Source organism: Ahaetulla prasina, chromosome 3 (assembly GCF_028640845.1).
Source record: "Ahaetulla prasina isolate Xishuangbanna chromosome 3, ASM2864084v1, whole genome shotgun sequence".
NCBI lineage: Eukaryota > Metazoa > Chordata > Lepidosauria > Squamata > Colubridae > Ahaetulla > Ahaetulla prasina.
In genome coordinates this window covers 134830921-134845879 of record NC_080541.1, presented here as the reverse complement: position 1 = coordinate 134845879, position 14959 = coordinate 134830921, and the positions used below count along the sequence as shown (strand labels likewise).

At 37.9% G+C, this 14959-nt stretch overlaps 1 protein-coding gene across 1 annotated transcript; it reads left to right on the top strand.

Annotated features, from left to right (window-relative positions):
- The first annotated feature begins 2288 nt into the window (after positions 1–2288).
- Positions 2289–13890, top strand: LOC131194831 (coagulation factor XIII B chain-like). The gene is made up of 10 exons (XM_058176328.1): positions 2289–2358; positions 3049–3249; positions 3743–3940; positions 4579–4755; positions 4872–5048; positions 6325–6504; positions 6994–7224; positions 8505–8711; positions 10001–10183; positions 13667–13890. The coding sequence occupies exons 1-10, from the start codon at positions 2289–2291 to the stop codon at positions 13888–13890; spliced, it is 1848 nt and encodes a 615-aa protein (XP_058032311.1).
- The last annotated feature ends 1069 nt before the right edge of the window (positions 13891–14959 follow it).

The window sequence follows — 14959 nt, the reverse complement described above, 5'->3', positions numbered from 1 at the left end:
TTGCTTATTTGCAATTTTCTTGGTGAATATGATTTTATTTAAAAAAATTATATATGTGATGGGGAAAAGACAGCCAACATCTCTTCAGAAGACTTACATAATTGGAAAATGTTCTACTGCTGGGAACTATGGAAAAGTTGAACCATCTGAGATTATGAACAATTCCAGCAGAATTTATTTTATTTTACATTCATAAATAGTTTAAGGGCAATTGAATGTCAATGTTTACAATGAACTTGTACCATAGGATTTTTAGGAATAGTGCTATCTAGTCCTGTTTAGCTTTCAGTATAACAGTCTAGGAATCCCATCCTTCACTGGTTAAAGTATGCCAACTTGAATGATAGATATAGTGGATTACAATAATCCAAATGTGAGATTATTAAGTCATGAATCACTTCAATGTTGGGGAGATACTGTTTAACTAAGTGCAGATTATTATGTATAAGTATTTAAAAACCTAGCCTAGAGCTATCCAGTGACATGAAAGACCTTTTAACAGATCACGTAAGCATTGCAGATTTTTTTCACATTTGAATCAATCTGATGAATTAATGTTTAATTATTATGAATTAGTAATTAAATATTTTCCCATACTTTTAATGTTACATTTATTAAGGTGACCAACTTTTTTACAATGAGAAGGAAGACAAATAAATTGAAGAAAAAAATATCGTAAATAAAAGAAACATTTTATTCATTGCAACAATAATACAGAATACACTATAATATGATAAATGCATAATGAATTAATAAAACATGTATTAATTAATAAAACATGAATTAATAAAACACAATGTAAGCCGCCCTGAGTCTTTGGAGAAGGGCGGGATATAAATGTAAACAAAAAAATAAAAAATAAAACATGAATTATTGTGCTCAACTGTGTATGATTGAATATTCACTGAGAAAGAAGTGAGTCTAATATGTGCGTGTGTGCTGTGTTGTGTTTCGGTAAGAAGTAAACAAAGCAACTTGCGCTCGGCACACTCAAAACAATTCTGTGCGGAGTGCATGCGTCTCATAATCGCATCTCACCGCATTGTACTGAGTCTTGAATCATTGTGTCAAATACAAATACATCACACGCAACGGATCGGATCGGCATTGCTATACGGAGATTTACAGATTAGTCTTCAAATATCGAAAAGGAGGACATGTAGGAGGACACTGAGAGAGGACAGAACTTACAAAAGAAGGACTGTCTTCCTAAAGGAGGACAATTGGTCATCTTACATTTGTAGAACTTGGAATGGTATTGTGATTCTGGCCCCCGAGCCTGTCTTCATGGAGGAGGAGGAGGAGAGTGAGGGAGAGGAGCCGACAAGACTTCCCTCTCCAGGTCCCTCCTTCCTGGCAACGCCTCAAGTGCCGGCGGAAGGCCAGGAAGAAGGCGTGTCTGAGCCTCCACAGATAAAAGACGAGAATCAATCCTGGATAGACCCTAGGCACTGTCAGCAAGAGAGGCGTGCGTAGCAGAGGAAGAGGTGTGGCAGGCCCAGAGTGCTGAATCACTGAGCCACACTCCACAGGGGATAAAAGCGAGTGGGGTTGCCATCTGGCCCTTGTGACGGACAAAAGCTACTAAGGGGGAACTGTATCGTGTGAGCTTCAGACAGTTTTTGGATTTAAGGCTTGGATTTTCATGAGTAACTCTTGACCATTCTGTGGTCTCCTGGTTGCTCCGGCGATGGACTGTAACACGCTGACTCTTGATAAGAACTTGGGGAATTGCTGCCGGAACTTTACTCTGCCAAAGGAAACTAGGCCAATTTGTAAACATTGCTGGCAGACGTTCTTCGGCACGTGTGTTTTCTTAAGTGAGGTGGGGGAGACAGAACAGGTATATTGTGAAATATCCTAAAGGAGATGCTGCCTTCCTACAACTTAGATATATATAATTCTATATTGGAAATAAAGTTTCATAGTGAAAAGAACAGTTTTTACCTGTCAGACTTCATATAGCTGACAAGGCCAAAGAAGTAAAAATGATACGGATTTCAATAAAAGTATTTTATGCCAGTCTAGGAGTAAATACAGAAGAAACTATAATATGAATTTCCCAGCTTGATTAAAATGAGTTAATTAAGATTAAATCCGAGTCATTTTTGATTGAATCTGAGGCCTCAAATAGTCGTTACCTAGAACGAGTAGTAGTTTAAGAAATAATCTTTCAATTTATCTTCCAGTCTGTCATGCTCTCCTATAAATTATTAACTGAACTGCCTTCAGAACGGAGTAAACTACCAAAAGTGGGATAATACAAACTTGCCAGGAAAGCACTCAGGATGGGATATAAAAGGTGGATGTTTTCATTTCTATTAATGTTTGCTGCAATAAGGAAACTTCTTGCTGAAGGTAAAAATCAAATATATGTTGTTAAAATGTCACTACTTTTTCAACAATTATAAGGCAGTAGATACTGATGTTCTAGGTTCAAAATTGATGTGTGTATCATCCCCTTCTGATTACGTCTTTATTTTTTTAAGAATATATGTAAAAACGTATGATTGCATGCATCCTGAGAGGCTGAAAGTTGTGCTAGCAATCAAAAGATTTTGGATAATAATTTAATCTTAACCGAGGTGTGTGTGTGTGTAAGAGGGAAACATGGTAAATAGAAGATCATGTTTATTGGGATATTACATCATACAATAAGCCTCATATTACAAACTTGCATTTTAATTGCATTGTTTTGTAAGATTTTTTAAAGGACTTGGTATTTATTTATTCATTAGGTTCTAATATCCTTTTAACAACTTCACATCTTATAAAGTTCTTATAAAGTGAAGTTTAAAGTTTAGGCTTATAAAGTGAACAGTAAGCAAACCTACATATATATGAGGATTTTGTCAAAATTTGAGTCATGAAGTAGAAACAATGTATTCAACTGGATTCAACTATCTGAGCATAGTCACTGATAACATATTTTAAAGACAGTTCCTGTCTTTTTTTTTCATTTGCCTACTGTCCATGGTTAAAATGAAGTGGTTTGAAGGGTATATTTTTTCATTTCTTCCTACTTGAATATTAATACATTTCTTCTAGACAAAGCTTGTGACTTCCCCAATATAGAAAATGGAAGGATTGCACTATATTATTATAGTTTTAAAAATTATTATTTTCCAATGAAGAAAGGCGAAAAGCTCTCATATACCTGCTTGGCTGGGTATTCAACTGAAACTGGAAGTCAAAACGGAAGGGTAAATTGCACCAATGAAGGCTGGACACCAGTCCCCAAATGTTATAGTAAGTCCACATTCTTATCTTTCTAGTCTAGTTAGAAAAGAAATGTTGTATTCTTCATGTGATAAGAAAATTTGAAAGTTATATACACTGTAAAGTATAGCTAGGATGAGCAATCTATATACAATTTGATAGTTAAATAGCTGACAAAAAAGTTCTAGATTGCTATCATGTGTCCATGGGATGCTGCAACTGATTGCAAATGTGAGCTAGTTGCCAAGCCTTGACAGTATGGGTGGATATGGAAGGAAGGGTCATAAGTACCTTTTGGAGGAGTTTTTTATAACTTTGAATAGTTGTTAAGTATCCAGTAAATAAGCAAGGATTATCTGTAGATTTCTCAAGCTATTAACATGGCTTCTTGATGTATGGAATTTGGTTAAGTGACTATGGGTCCTTTTTATAATATAATTCTTGCCATGTAAGAGTTTAACTTTTATGAACAAAGAAAAGAAATATAACATTTTTCTCCTCTTTTTCCTTTAACACACTAAAGAGAAATGCGTTCAACCTACTTTGGATAATGGTGTATTTTCTGATACAAAATTATCTTACGACATCTGGGAAAACTTAAAATATAGTTGCCATTCAGGCTACCAAACTCCAGAAGGCAAGAGGGATGCAAGTATACAATGTCTTCAAGATGGGTGGTCAGTTCATCCACAGTGTATGGAAGCCACTAAAGAACCTTTAGGTAATATTAAATAACCCATGACCCATTGGGTCATTGTTTCAAAAATATTTCCTTAAAAAAAAATCTGAATCACCACAGGTGGATAAAAAAAAATCAGTGAGACTGGAAGAGTCTTCCAACTTCCTGTTGTCTTCACCAATGAATTTCCTTGTGAGAAGCTGGCAGTAAGCCCTGGAAAACCAACCAACTTTCCTTCCTTGCTTTCTGCCTGCCTGCCTGCTTTTATCACTTCCTGAAAGTTGCAAAACTTTTCATCCTTTAACACCCATCGTCCCCAAGATAAAAAAAATCTTGCAAAGATTGAGGATTCAATTCTGGCCAGGTTTGGAGCTACTTGCACAGAGTAACTCAAGAGACCAATAGAATTAAATCTGACCTTTAATTGATTAGCTGAAGTCAATTAATCTGGAAAAAAAGTGTTTTGAGTTATTTTGTCTCTACTATACCTGTCTTAATTTATGACTAACTCATTGCTTCCATATTTAGGCTTCTCTCGAGATAACTTAGTGTCAGTGAATTAAAAATATCAACAACAACAAATATAATGCTATCTATACCTTGTACTGTTTTCTGCACAACCTATTTTTCCTCTTCCCTTTTTTCAATGCCTGTTTGGTTTTTCTGCCATTTGTTTTCAGGGACTTGCTTAGCTCCAGATCTGTTATATGGTCATTATCATACAGTGCAGAGAACGTTCAGTGTGAATGACAAGCTCAAATATGAATGCATGGATGGATATGTTACAGCCGGAGGAAACACAACAGAAGAAGTGCTGTGTCAGATTCAAGGGTGGTTACTTGTTCCCAAATGTACTAGTAAGTTAATTTACAGGACTTTGCTTTAGGCCAAATACCAACAGCAGGTGGTATCTGTCAACACTAAAAAATAAATCACTTATTCATATTCATTCTTATTTTGCCTTGCTTTTTAGAATTAGAGTGTTCATCTCCAAATCATATTGCACATGGAAAAGTATATCCTAAGAAAAGCACTTATGAAGAAGGAGATGTAATTCAGATTATCTGTTTGGAAGGTTATACTTTAAGAGGATCTGAATTAATTCAGTGTTATTATTTTGGCTGGTATCCAGAATTTCCAATATGTGAAGGTACTTCTTTTATACTATTCATAGATCCCTATAACTTTGTTTAGTAAAGTTGTATAATTGCCCATCTTACAAACATGACTGGCACACAAAACAAGAAAAAAACTTAACAAAAATCTATTAAAGACAATAAAGAAATTGAAAGTCATTTAGAAATCCATCTGCAAGACAGTTCACTCAATTTCCTTAGCAACAGGGCCACTTTGTAGGCTCCATGCCTACTGTACATTACTGGATCCCCACAGCCACATGGTAAAGCCATGTTTTCAGGCCCTTCAGTAAAGTCAGCAAGGTCAGGGCCAATCTTAGGGAAAATGATCTTTCATTTCTGCTGTGGGTGCCACAGCAGAAAATGCTCTCCATCGGGTGCCATCAGATGAACTTCCTTTGTGGATAGGACCTGCAACACGCCTTTCTTGCCAGACCTGATGGGATGGGTAGATGTGATTGGGGAGAGACAGTTCCTCAAATAACCTGGTCCCATGGCATATTTAAAGTTCAAATAGGCAATTTTTTTCCTGATAGGATGTCCTATTAAATTTGCCCTCTAACAGAGCAGAAGTTATATCAACTTTGAGATTAGACAGTAGGAAGTTATTTGGCTGGCTTCAGAATCGGATTCAGATGCCAGGATTTAAAGAGTAGTTCATTTTGCCCTTATCAGTAAGGACTTGCTGCTCAAGAGGCATAGCCCACAAACAGTTAAAACTCCGGGGACAGAGTAGAAGTTCTTAGAGCAACCTGGTTTATTGGACAAGAGTTAAGCTTTAACCATAGAATTAAGTCTACCAGCCATAAGCGAGCCTCCATTTTGGTAGAGCAACCTCCATTAATATTTTCATTATACAATATATTCTTTTTCCCTGCTCTTCACCAAAAACCACTGATTATATAATTTGCTTTAAATATGTTGCAGAAATAGTTAAGAGGGAAAAATTATACTGAATCATTAACTGAAGAGCATAAACCAAATGCTCCTTTTCTATATATAGCATGTTTATCCTTACAATTATTTTTTTCCAAGTAGGTGTGTTTCACATTTTGGTTACCTGGAGGACTGTGACTGTGTACTTTGATTTTGCTTCCCTTACTATCTTACTGGATAAGTATACATAGTATAAGTATAGTAAAAGCAGTGTGCTTGATTTTTTTTTCCTAGAAAAAGATAATGATGTTTTGTTTTAGTCCAAGATTTCTTTGTCTTTTCTGAAAGAGTGTACTGTAAAACTTTTACTTAAACAAAATGGTATTTTGCTATTATTTATTATTCTGATTACAGAAAGAAGAAACAAATGCCCTCCCCCACCTCAGCCCCCAAATACCATATTGCTAACCAATTTAAGAACCTACCGTCAGGGGGACGTAATACATTATCAGTGTGAGCATTCATTCCAGCTTAATGGAACTAGAGAAATCCGATGTGAGAATGGGAAATGGACTTCACCTCCCAAATGCATAGGTCTGACTCTAAATATTGGTGTTAGATAATTATATAATGGAAGATGGAATTTTACTATATAATGTAATGCCTATGTTACGTATTTTCTCTTCAAATATAAATGTGATATGCATTCAGGGATATTTAGTCATCCAAAATAGAGTATTCTAGATATCAGACATTCTGGATAGCTAGTTCTATCCAAGAGATTCAGATGATATTATTTCTGTAAGAATATATTTATTCCCAGAACTAAAAACTGACCCTTTTCTATGTCAGAGAGGCAGTAGAAAATTGAGTACAACCTTTTGCTGACTTCTGAATTTTCCTAACTATGACTTTGTTAGCTTAAAGCTAACATGTTGAGAAAAAGAAAAGGGAAATTTGTAACTTAAAAATGCAAAAGGATTGAAATGCCATTTACTGTATGTAATAATTTTGATAAAGTATAGTTGAACATCATTAGATTGTTATTGTTGTACTTCTGTTTCCATTATTTTTATTTCTCAGATGTGGGCAGGGCATTGACCACAGAAGATTATCGGACTGTAGAAACTGGTGGGAGCTGCAATTCCCCTCCTGTAGTTAAAAATAGTATTACCGTTAATGATATCAATCAGTTGGCAAGTTACAGCCCTGGATCTTTAGTGGAATATGCATGTCGTCCTTTGCATATAATGAAAGGATCCAGTACAGTTCATTGTATCCATGGAACTTGGACTGAGCCACCGACTTGTTTAGGTAAGCCTTGAAGAATAAATAGTGTACGTTATATAAATGATTAAATTGAAGAATTCTGACCACTATAAGACCACTATAGTGTATTACTATTCTATGAAATGTTTATTTACAAATTAGGCTAAAGAAACATGCAGCATTATGTTTCTATAAACCTTATAATTATTCTTTAAAAGAATGATAGTTGGTTTTCTCCAAATGTTTCTTCTCCAAAACCGTTTGAAAACTGATTTCTCTAAGTGTGGTTAAAACACAACATTTGAGGAGTGACCAGCATAGTTAATATTCAACATGTATTTGAACGTATTGTTTGGTTATCCCAGCTGACATATCTTCATTTGATAAGAAATAGCTAACAATAGATAAGCTCTGCCCATTATACATTTTGTGTTATGGATTGAGCTGCTGCAATGTGAATAATACATGAAAGATTAATCAGTTTATATGTTTTTCTATACTGGGGATCATGATTCTGTTGATCACCACAAAGCTTTACTCTCTAAGGAAGGCAGGGGTCTGCAACCTTAAATACTCAAAGAGCCATTTGGACCCATTTCCTACAGAAAAGAAAACACCAGGAGCCACAAAACCTGGGTGTGCGTGGCCAACTCATCACTCACTCTCACCCAATCACATGACACCCCCCAGCCATGCCTATCCGGGTTTTGTTGCTCCCAGTGTTTTCTTTTCTGTGGGAAATAGGTCTCTCTCTCTCTCTCTCTCTCTCTCTCTCTCTCTCTCATCTCTCACTCTCTCATCCTTCTCTCTCTGTTTCCCCCCCTCTGTCTGTCTGTCTGTCTGTCTGTCTGTCTGTCTGTCTGTCTGTCTATCTATCTATCTATCTATCTATCTATCTATCTATCTGAAAATCATAAAAAAGAGTCAGTGGCGCCTGACTTTATATAGTCAGCAAGTACAGGGGCGCTTCGCTCCTGCTCTGGAATATGGAGCAAGTCTCCATCCACCGCCATCACCCTTACCTTCTCAGGCCAGGCGAGGAGTGACTAGGAGGTGAGGGTGGGGGAACAGGGCCAGCCGGTGGTGGGTTCAGCTGGCAGGGAGCCACAGCAGGGGGACAAAAGAGCTGCAGGTTGCTGACACCCACTCTAAGGGAAGAGACTACAAAAGACAACAAATCATTGTTAACCATAAATGAAGAATGTTTCCCTTCCCATCTCCCAATATCAACAATCAATTAGGTTTGTGCCTTGGTAAATTACTGAGTACCAATATTTTTTTTAATCACAGAACTTAATACATTATTGTTGACTCATATCTTACAGAGCCATGTTTAGCTACAGAAGAAATTCCTGGCGATTACAACATAGAAATGAAATGGAAGCTTGAAAAAGAATGGTATTTCATGCATGGTGATTTTATTGAATTTGTATGTAAACCAGGATATGTTTTGCCACCCTTAGTCTCAGAATCCAAATTGCTGGTGTACTGTAGTGATGGACAATTGAGATACCCTCAGTGTATTTCCAAAGGTAAAATGATGCAGTTCTTAGCAAAAGTTTTATCTGGAGTTTGGCAAATTCCAACATTCTCAGATAGGAACCATTTACACTTATGACAGTAATGAAAAAGTATGATGAAAAAGCTGTTTTAGGCCCAGTACTATTCAACATCTTCATCAATGATTTGGACGAGGAGATAGATGGGGAACCCATCAAATTTGCAGACAACACCAAGCTTGCAAGTATAGCCAACACTCCAGAAGATAGGCTTAAGATACAGAAGGATCTTGACAGACTTGAACATTGGGTGCTATCTAACAAAATGAAATTCAATGGTGAAAAAAAGTAAGGTTCTACATTAGGCCAGAAAAACAAAATGCACAGGTACACTATAAATGGTACCTGGCTCAAGAGTAGTAACTGTGAGAGGGATCTTGGAATCTGGTTGCCTAACCAGTTTCACAGTAAAGGTTTGTGTGCCTTCTAAGGGGCTTGTGGCTTGCAGTTGTAAGCATGTTAGGCCACTGGTTAGAACTGCAAATCTCTGGGTGGGCTGCATTATCATCACAGGGGGTCTGCAAAGATTTTAAAAAATGTTATGATTTAAATCTTGAGTCTTGGGGGTCCATGGCCATGGTCTGTGGCCACAAAAGGTATCCATGGTCCATGGTATTCTAGGCAAACAGCCAGTGCTAGTGCATTTGTTTCAATGTATATTGCCCACTGTGTGTTCTTACTAGTTTTTCCAGTGTTGGAAATGATGTGGGAATGCGGAAAAGGGGTTATAGATTTGCCCTTTTATCTGACTTCCTCATGAATCAATTTCTGAAAACTTTTCCTTGGTGTTTGGGCTCATCCAGCTGTTTGGGGCCATATTCTTCTTATGCTGCAAAGCAAAAAAAAATCAAAGTAAAATTTCAAGCAAATAATGCGATTTCACTTAAGCAAAGATTGCTTTGCTTAATGAATGAATTGACAGAACCAATTGCAAACATGGATTGCCAGTATATCACTTGGTGGTTAAAAGTTCAATCATTGTATTACAGTAATGAGATTCACCAGTTATGTGCATCTAAATGTTATTCTTTTACATAAAACCATAGATAATAATATATATAAAATCAGAATGATGACTGTACCTCTCACCTTTTCCTCTTGAATGGGGAAGCATTTTACCCCAATAGTTCACTACTTCTATAAAATAGGGATTTCAGGAAAAAAATTGTACAAAAGCATCTTTTCTCTCAATTTTGAAATTGATTTTAGCCATAAACATTATGGTCTTATGCTGCCTTTATTTTTTCCACTGGGTTTTACAGGCTTAAGTGCTAACTGTGGTCCTCCACCTTCCATAGAAAATGGAGTTGTTATGGGCTCATTAACAGAAAACTATGAAGATGGTTCAACAATACAGTACAGTTGCAATGAATATCATGTTTTGCAAGGTTCCATGACAGTCTTTTGTTCAAGGAGCCAATGGACTACTCCACCTGATTGTATAGGTATTGTATAGTAGTGTTATCATTATCTTGGTATCAATGCAAATAGATACCAAATAAACATGCAGCTTCAATGTGTTTCAATACATTTTAGAAAAGCAATGGTGTCTTCATGCCTAAATGGAGGGCCCTCAATGTAAAGTTTTCCAATTGCTCCATTATATTACATGGCAATGAATTAGATGTTGCAGTTATGCTTTGTAGCACTGGAATGAAAGCTCAGATTTGGTATATAACAACAATGGGAATAGACTGCTCTTGGTGAATGTGATTCTGATTCATGATTTGATAGTGGATGAGAGGGTTGATCTACTATATATTAGTGAAATCTGCTTGGGCATGGAGGAGTGTATTCCCATCTCAGGAATGAGACTATCTGGGTTTCAAGCATGGCTCCAGTTGCCACTCTTGGTGATGGAATGACTATTGTCATCTGAGAGATGCTGTTGACTTTCAGAGGCACTGCCCTACAGATAATCAGCTGTGAGGCCCCACTGATAAGATTGGTTTCTAGAGATCAACTTTAATTGTTGCTGTTGTCTTGTCTTGTTGAGATTCCCTGCCTGAGCTGCTCGATGTAGTGGGCATGTTGGTGTTAGAGTTCCCCAGACTCTATTTGGGGGACTTCAACTTGCTTTTCCTAGACATGGAGCAGGAAGCAGCTCAGTTTGGGAGTGGGAGGCACCGTTTATTGGTGGTTCTCTCCTATCTCTGACCGGTCGCAGACGGTGTTGGCAGGAGGCAGAGATCGACCGCGAGGCCCCTCACATATGGGGTGCCGCAGGGTCGATTCTCTCGCCTCCTGTTCAACATCTATATGAAGCCGCTGGGTGAGATCATCAATGGCTTTGGGGTGAGGTACCAACTGTACGCTGATGATACGCAGCTGTATTTTTCCACTGGGTTTTACAGGCTTAAGTGCTAACTGTGGTCCTCCACCTTCCATAGAAAATGGAGTTGTTATGGGCTCATTAACAGAAAACTATGAAGATGGTTCAACAATACAGTACAGTTGCAATGAATATCATGTTTTGCAAGGTTCCATGACAGTCTTTTGTTCAAGGAGCCAATGGACTACTCCACCTGATTGTATAGGTATTGTATAGTAGTGTTATCATTATCTTGGTATCAATGCAAATAGATACCAAATAAACATGCAGCTTCAATGTGTTTCAATACATTTTAGAAAAGCAATGGTGTCTTCATGCCTAAATGGAGGGCCCTCAATGTAAAGTTTTCCAATTGCTCCATTATATTACATGGCAATGAATTAGATGTTGCAGTTATGCTTTGTAGCACTGGAATGAAAGCTCAGATTTGGTATATAACAACAATGGGAATAGACTGCTCTTGGTGAATGTGATTCTGATTCATGATTTGATAGTGGATGAGAGGGTTGATCTACTATATATTAGTGAAATCTGCTTGGGCATGGAGGAGTGTATTCCCATCTCAGGAATGAGACTATCTGGGTTTCAAGCATGGCTCCAGTTGCCACTCTTGGTGATGGAATGACTATTGTCATCTGAGAGATGCTGTTGACTTTCAGAGGCACTGCCCTACAGATAATCAGCTGTGAGGCCCCACTGATAAGATTGGTTTCTAGAGATCAACTTTAATTGTTGCTGTTGTCTTGTCTTGTTGAGATTCCCTGCCTGAGCTGCTCGATGTAGTGGGCATGTTGGTGTTAGAGTTCCCCAGACTCTATTTGGGGGACTTCAACTTGCTTTTCCTAGACATGGAGCAGGAAGCAGCTCAGTTTGGGAGTGGGAGGCACCGTTTATTGGTGGTTCTCCTCCTATCTCTCTGACCGGTCGCAGACGGTGTTGGCAGGAGGGCAGAGATCGACCGCGAGGCCCCTCACATATGGGGTGCCGCAGGGGTCGATTCTCTCGCCTCTCCTGTTCAACATCTATATGAAGCCGCTGGGTGAGATCATCAATGGCTTTGGGGTGAGGTACCAACTGTACGCTGATGATACGCAGCTGTACTTTTCCACCCCAGGCCATCCCAACGAAGCCATCGAAGTGCTGTCCTGGTGTCTGGAAGCTGTACGGGTCTGGATGGGGAGAAACAGGCTCAAACTCAATCCCTCCAAGACGGAGTGGCTGTGGATGCCGGCACCCCGGTACAGTCAGCTGCAGCCGCGGCTGACTGTTGGGGGCGAATCATTGGCCCCAGTGGAAAGGGTTCGCAACTTGGGCGTCCTCCTGGATGGGCGGTTGTCTTTCGAAGATCATCAGACGACCATCGCCAGGAGGGCTTTTTACCAGGTTCGCCTGGTTCGCCAGCTGCGCCCCTTCCTTGACCGGGATGCCTTATGCATGGTCACTCATGCTCTGGTTACCTCTTGCTTGGACTACTGCAATGCTCTCTACATGGGGCTCCCCTTGAAGAGTACCCGGAGGCTCCAGTTGGTTCAGAATGCAGCTGCGCGGGTGATAGTGGGAGCCACACGTTGCTCCCATGTAACACCACTCCTGCGCAGTCTGCACTGGCTACCTGTGGTCTTTCGGGTGCACTTCAAGGTTTTGGTGACTACCTTTAAAGTGCTCCATGGCTTAGGGCCAGGGTACTTACGGGACTGCCTGCTGTTACCGAATGCCTCCCACTGACCTGTACGCTCGCACAGAGAGGGACTCCTTAGGGTGCCGTCCGCCAAGCAATGTCGGCTGGCGGCCCCCAGGGGGAGGGCCTTCTCTGTGGGGGCTCCCAACCTTTGGAACGAACTTCCCCCTGGACTTCGGCAACTGCCGGACCTTCGGACTTTCCGCCACGAGCTGAAGACCTATTTGTTTATTCGCGCAGGACTGGCATAGGATTTTAATTAGTTTTAACGTTTTAATATTTTATAATTTATGGGGTTTTATTCTAAATGTTTTAATTCGGCCATTTGTGTAATAAGTTTTTTAATTATGGTTTTATGTGTATATTGCTGTTGTTTTTACTATGGCTGTAAACCGCCCTGAGTTCTTCGGGAGAAGGGCGGTATAAAAATTTAATAAATAAATAAATAAAATAAATAAAGACGTTCATAGCCATCATGCAAATCATAGATCTGATCTCACTTAGATTATTTTAAGGCCTGACTCACAGCAGTGGTGTTAGCCCTGTGAGGTAATCCAGGCAAGAAACAGAACAATGAATACTAGCTTTATCTTCAAATTAGCAATCTAATGGAGTGAAAATAAACTCTTGATAATTCTAATTTATGAAGTTGTAGTTCAGGGGTGTCCAAACTTGGTCCCTTTAAGACTTTTGGACTTCAACTCCCAGAGTTCCTCAGCCAGCTTTGCTGGCTGAGGGACTCTGGGAGTTGAAGTCCACAAGTCTTAAAGGGACCAAGTTTGGACACCCCTGTTGTAGTTCATTAATATTTACATTTTATCAGATGCAATATAAAAAGAATTCTAGTATCTAAGGGAAATGTTCTATTACATTTCATGGTATGGTAAAAAATAATAATATTGTGTTTACTTTCTAAAGAGCCATGCACCTTGTCACAGGAAGAGATGGCAAAAAATAATTTGCTTTTGAAATGGGATTTTGACAATCGACCTTATTTTCTTCACGGAGAATTTGTTGAATTTGTATGCAAAGCATATCACACTACTACAGGTAGACTTCTATCAAATTCACCCTCTGAATTTAGAGTACAGTGTCAGAATGGACAACTATTGTATCCCCAATGCATTAAAAATAAAGGGTAAGCAAAACATTATCTGCCACATATTTTCATACTTATGTAGTTCTATGTTTTCCTTATTCAAACATATTTTAAGAATTTGGGTATATTGTCTAACAAAATGGTATTGGGACAATGTATATTAAATATATTTATCCAAAGTGTTCAAACACTTATTTATTGCTACCTCAAAAAATCAATTTCCAAGGACTTCCTGTTAGGTTTCTCTCATTCTGCCATAATTAGAAAAATAGAAGATTTTTATTTTTTAATTTATCAAAGCTCAGTTGAACCTGAATTATTGGCAATATTAAAAACAGATATGTTCTACTCTATTAAATTAAGTATCTTTTACCAAGACTTAGCTTGATGTAGAAAACTTGATGGATATTTATACAATATATCTTTAACTGTATAAAGCACTTTGTAAAATAGAGAAAGGGAAAGTATTCTAATATGGGTACATAAAATGAGATGAAAGCATCAGACAGTGTCAGTCTGTTCAAGAATATGAAAAAAAAACCTTATTGCTATAAAATTTTTCCCTTTTTTAAAAAAGATGAGAGATCAGTTGACAAAAAATGCAGAATTTAGCAATAGGTTACTTAGAAGTTACAATGGTTTATATAACCTCTTTTTTGAGCTGAGCAGTACTGCTGTTTTCTCATTTATGAATAATTAATCTTATATTCTAAACCAAGCTTTAGAAGTACTGGTTATAAGTATATAATTTGTCTCTCTTTGTAAGTAACACTTAACATATTTTGTTTTTCTTTAGATAACATAATTGGGGGAAAAACCTTGAATGACTTCTCTGCCTCATTTCATGTTGCAAGAAACATGCAAATTAACTTTCATTATAGTATCTTTTTTTTACTGTTGGAAGACTATAGTTACTCAGGTTTATTGGAATAGCTGTTGACTTCAGCATGCAACATCATTTGAAGATGCTTACAAACAGAATAATTCTAATTTGGATTTGGATAAATAAATATTCATATTTATTACAATAAAAAGCTTTTTATTGCTTTGCATTTTTTTTGCATTTTCATTTTTTAAAAAATACCAACATTACAAAATTCCTCCACGTTATT

Excerpts from the sequence above, each read along its gene's own strand:
- LOC131194831 (XM_058176328.1), top strand. The coding sequence starts at position 2,289 with ATGGGATATAAAAGGTGGATGTTTTCATTTCTATTAATGTTTGCTGCA. Across the intron at positions 3,250-3,742 it reads ACCAGTCCCCAAATGTTATA|AGAAATGCGTTCAACCTACT; the intron begins GTAAGTCCACAT and ends AACACACTAAAG. Across the intron at positions 7,225-8,504 it reads TGAGCCACCGACTTGTTTAG|AGCCATGTTTAGCTACAGAA; the intron begins GTAAGCCTTGAA and ends CATATCTTACAG.